This window comes from Scomber japonicus, chromosome 9 (genome assembly GCF_027409825.1).
Source record: "Scomber japonicus isolate fScoJap1 chromosome 9, fScoJap1.pri, whole genome shotgun sequence".
Lineage (NCBI taxonomy): Eukaryota > Metazoa > Chordata > Actinopteri > Scombriformes > Scombridae > Scomber > Scomber japonicus.
Genome location: NC_070586.1, coordinates 6,019,366 through 6,023,461, shown reverse-complemented (window position 1 = coordinate 6,023,461; position 4,096 = coordinate 6,019,366). Strand labels below are relative to the sequence as shown.

At 47.4% G+C, this 4,096-nt stretch overlaps 1 protein-coding gene across 1 annotated transcript in view; it reads left to right on the top strand.

The window, feature by feature from the left end:
• The window catches only part of zdhhc12a (zinc finger DHHC-type palmitoyltransferase 12a), an 8,728-nt gene extending 5,241 nt beyond the window's left edge, over positions 1 to 3,487 (top strand). The window contains exons 4-5 of the mRNA XM_053326262.1: positions 1,588 to 1,754; positions 3,051 to 3,487. Of these exons, the coding sequence (XP_053182237.1) occupies positions 1,588 to 1,754; positions 3,051 to 3,366 (483 nt within the window). The 3' untranslated portion in view covers positions 3,367 to 3,487. The remainder of the gene's footprint in view (positions 1 to 1,587; positions 1,755 to 3,050) is intronic.
• Positions 3,488 to 4,096: the final 609 nt, after the last annotated feature.

The following is a 4,096-nucleotide window of genomic DNA, read 5'->3' as shown; positions in this document are numbered from 1 at the left end:
AAGGAGGGAGGGAAAGGTATAGGGAGGGAGGAAAGGAAGGAAGGAAGGAAGGAAAGGAGTAGGGAGGGAGGAAGGAAAGGAGTAAGAAGGGAGGAAGGAAGTAAGGAGAGGAGGAAGGAAGGAAAGGAGTAGGGAGGGAGGGTGGAGGAAGTAAGGAAAGAAGGAAGGAAGGAAGGAAGGAAAGAAGCAAGGAAGTGAGGAAAGAAGTATGGAAGGAGGGGAAGAACAAAGGAAAAATTAAAGAAAGAGGAAGGAAGGAAGGAAGGAAGGAAAGAAGGAACAGCCAAAAGAGAGACGGGGTCAATTTGACCCGGGAGGACGACAGGAGGGTTAAAGTCTTAAAGAGAATGATTGAAATGTTTCTTTACCTCTGTGTTTGGACTCATACTGCCACCCGGTGGTCAAAGCAAGACATAACAGTTACTTACACACACACACACACACACACACACACACACACACACACACACACACACACACACACACACACACACACACACACACACACACTCCTGTTCCTATATAACAGATTAATTTCTATTTTAATCTATTTAAAAACACAGATGTTGAAACATAAATCTAAACAAGCTTCAGTCAGTAAATAAACTCAAACCTCGTCTTTACTCTCTACAATAAAAAATAAATCTGCAACAAATTTTACAAAATGTCGACAAAACATCAGAATAATTTAAAGTATGATATCTGTTGCTTTGTCAGATTGTTTAAATATCATTCATTCAATCTGCTTCCTGTCGTCCTCCCGGGTCAAACTGACCCCGTCTGTTTTGACTGTTCCTTCTTTCCTCCCTTCTTTCCTCTCTCCTTCCTTCCTTCCGTCTTTCCTCCCTTCCTTCCTCTCTCCTACCCTCCTTCCTTCCTTCCTTCTTTCCTCCGTCCTCCCTTCCTCCTTTCCTCCCTCCCTTCCTCCTTTCCTCTGTCCTTCTTTCTTTCCTCCCTCCCTCCTACCTTCCTTCCCTCCTCCCTTCCTCTTTTCCTTTCCTCCCTTCCTTCCTTCCCTCCTCCCTACTTTCCTTCCTTCTTCCTCCCTCCCTTCCTTCCTTCCTTGACTCGAGGACAACCTTCCATCCTTCTGTCCTTCCTTCCTTCTGTCCATCCTTCCTTCCTTCCGTCTGTCCTTCCTTTCTCTCTCCTTCCTCCCTTCTGTCCTTCCTTCCTTTCCTCCCTCCCTCCCTTCTTTCCTCTGTCCTTCTTTCTTTCTTTCCTCCCTCCCTCCCTCCTACCTTCCTTCCTTCCTTCCCTCCTCCCTCCCTTCCTTCCTTCCTTGACTCGACGACAACAGGAGGGTTAATGAATCATTTTGTCTATAAAATGTCCACAAATAGTGAAAAGGTTTCTCTCAAGTTGATGTCACACGTCTTATTTTCTTCAACCAACAGTTCAAAACCCAAATCATCTGTTTCCTGTCGTATATCACAACTACCAAATCTTCATAATTGAAAAGCTAGAAGCAGCAAATGGTTTTTATTTATTTGAACTTTTTATTTTGTGGCTTTAACACCAGTTGAATGACTCTAATAGTTCCTCCTCTCTTTCTTTCTTTCTTTCTTTCTTTTCTGTTTGGAGCAGCAGCCAATGAGAGCGAAGCACTGCCAGACGTGTAAGCGCTGCGTGCGTCGCTTCGACCATCACTGCCCCTGGATCGAGAACTGCGTCGGCGAGAGGAACCACCGCTGGTTCGTGGTCTACCTGCTGGTGCAGCTGCTGACTCTGCTCTGGGCCCTTCACATCGCTCTGTAGGTCCTAACTCTTTATCTTAAATATCGCAGAATTCAGTTTGAATGAAATCTGCGTTTTTTTTAGATTTTGTGTTGAAAGAAAGAAGAAAACTGCTCCGTCTAATTGATTTTTACTCTGGTTGACGAGAGCTGATGGTTAATGTGCCTTTGTTTCCATGTCAATGCTTTTATTTTGAAGTTTGTACTGTTAAAAAATGTTTTATTTAACCCTCCTGTTGTCCTCGAGTCAAGGAAGGGAGGGAGGAAGAAGGAAAGAAGGAAGGAAAGGAGGGACGAATGAAGGAAAGGAGGGAGGAAGGAAGGAAGGAGGGTAAGTGGGAAGGAAGGAAAGGAGGGAGGAAGGAAGGAAAGGAGGGAGGAAGGAAGGAAGGAAGGAGGGTAAGTGGGAAGGAAGGAAGGAGGGTAAGTGGGAAGGAAGGAAAGGAGGGAGGAAGGAAGGAGGGTAAGTGGGAAGGAAGGAAAGGAGGGAGGAAGGAAGGAAAGGAGGGAGGAAGGAAGGAAGGAGGGTAAGTGGGAAGGAAGGAAAGGAGGAAGGCAGGAAGGAAGGAAAGGAGGAAGGAAGAAGGAAAGGAGGGAGGGAGGGAGGGAAGAAGGAAGGAAAGGAGGGAGGAAGGAAGGAAGGAAGGAGGGTAAGTGAGAAGGAAGGAAAGGAGGGAGGAAGGAAGGAGGGTAAGAGGGAAGGAAGGAAAGGAGGAAGGAAGGAAGAAAGGAAATAAAGGAGGGAGGGAGGGAGGAAGGAAGGAAGGAAGAAAGGAAGGAAGGAACAGTCACTACTGCTACAGTCATAAAAAATGCATTTAAATCTGTGAAGAAGGAAGAAGGAAGGAAAGGAGGGAGGAAAGAAGGAATGAAAAGAGGGAGGGAGGAAGGAGGGAAAGAGGGTGAAGGAAGGATAGGAGGAAGGAAGGAAGAAGGAAAGGAGGGAGGAAGGAAGGAAGAAGGAAGGAAAGGAGGACGGAAAGAAGGAAGGAAGAAAGGAAATAAAGGAGGGAGGAAGGAAGAAGGAAGGAAAAGAGGAAGGAAGGAAGAAAGGAAATAAAGGAGGGAAGGAGGGAGGGAGGGAGGAAGGAAGAAAGAAAGGAAGGAAGGAACAGTCACTACTTATACAGTCATAAAAAATGCATTTAAATCTGTGAAGAAGGAAAGAAGGAAGGAAAGGAGGGAGGAAGGAGGAAGGAAGGAATGAAGAAAGAAGGAATGAAAGGAGGGAGGAAGGAAGGAAGGAAAGGAGGGAAGAAGGAAGGAATTATATGACATCACACATAAAACCATCTTTATCTGGTTCTCTTCCAGGTCAGGTATCTCTCCGAGCTTGACGTGGGAGCTGTGGTTCCGATCGAACGGCTTCCTGCTGGCGGCGCTCGGCGTCGTCGGGGTTTTCTCCGTCGTGGTGCTGCTGCTGCTCTGCTGCCACCTCTACCTGGTCTCCATCAACTGCACCACCTGGGAGTTCATGTCTCGGCACCGCATCTCCTACCTGAAGCACTGCGGGAACGAGGAGAACCCGTTCGACCGCGGCGTCTTCTGCAACCTCTGGGACTTCTTCTGCATCTGCGGCACGGTGATGTGGGAGAAGGTCTACACCAGAACCGCCTCGGATCCAGTCTGACCAGGGGTGTCAAACATGAGGCCCGCGGACCAGAACCGGCCCGCCAAGGAGCCCAATCCGGCCCACTTTCCTTCCATCTTTCCATCCACTCTTTCTTTCTTCCGTTCCTTCCTTCTTTACTTCCATCTGTCCTTCCTTCCTTTCATCTTTCCTTACTGTCTTCTTTTCCTTCCATCTTTACATCCTCCCTTTCTTTCGTTCCTTCCTGCCTTTCCTTCCTTCCTTCCTTTCATCTTTCCTTACTGTCTTCTTTTCCTTCCATCTTTACATCCTCCCTTTCTTTCGTTCCTTCCTGCCTTTCCTTCCTTCCTTCCTTTCATCTTTCCTTACTGTCTTCTCTCCTCTTCCTTCCATCCTTCGATCCTCCCTTTCTTCCTTCTATCTTTTCAGCCCGTCTTCTCTTCCTTCCTTCCATCTTTTCATCCTCCTACCTGAAGCACCGCGGGAACGAGGAGAACCCGTTCGACCGCGGCGTCTTCTGCAACCTCTGGGATTTCTTCTGCATCTGCGGCACGGTGATGTGGGAGAAGGTCTACACCAGAACCGCCTCGGATCCAGTCTGACCCACGTTTATAACCCCCGTCACGCTGTTTCCAGGAGGAGGAGATCACTTTTCATTCAGGAGGTTTAAAATCCTATATTTTCAGATCAGGTTAGACTTTAAAGCGATGGTTCAGCGTAATTTCGACCTAGTGTCATATGCACCATGAGGTCTATCTAATGTAGAGTT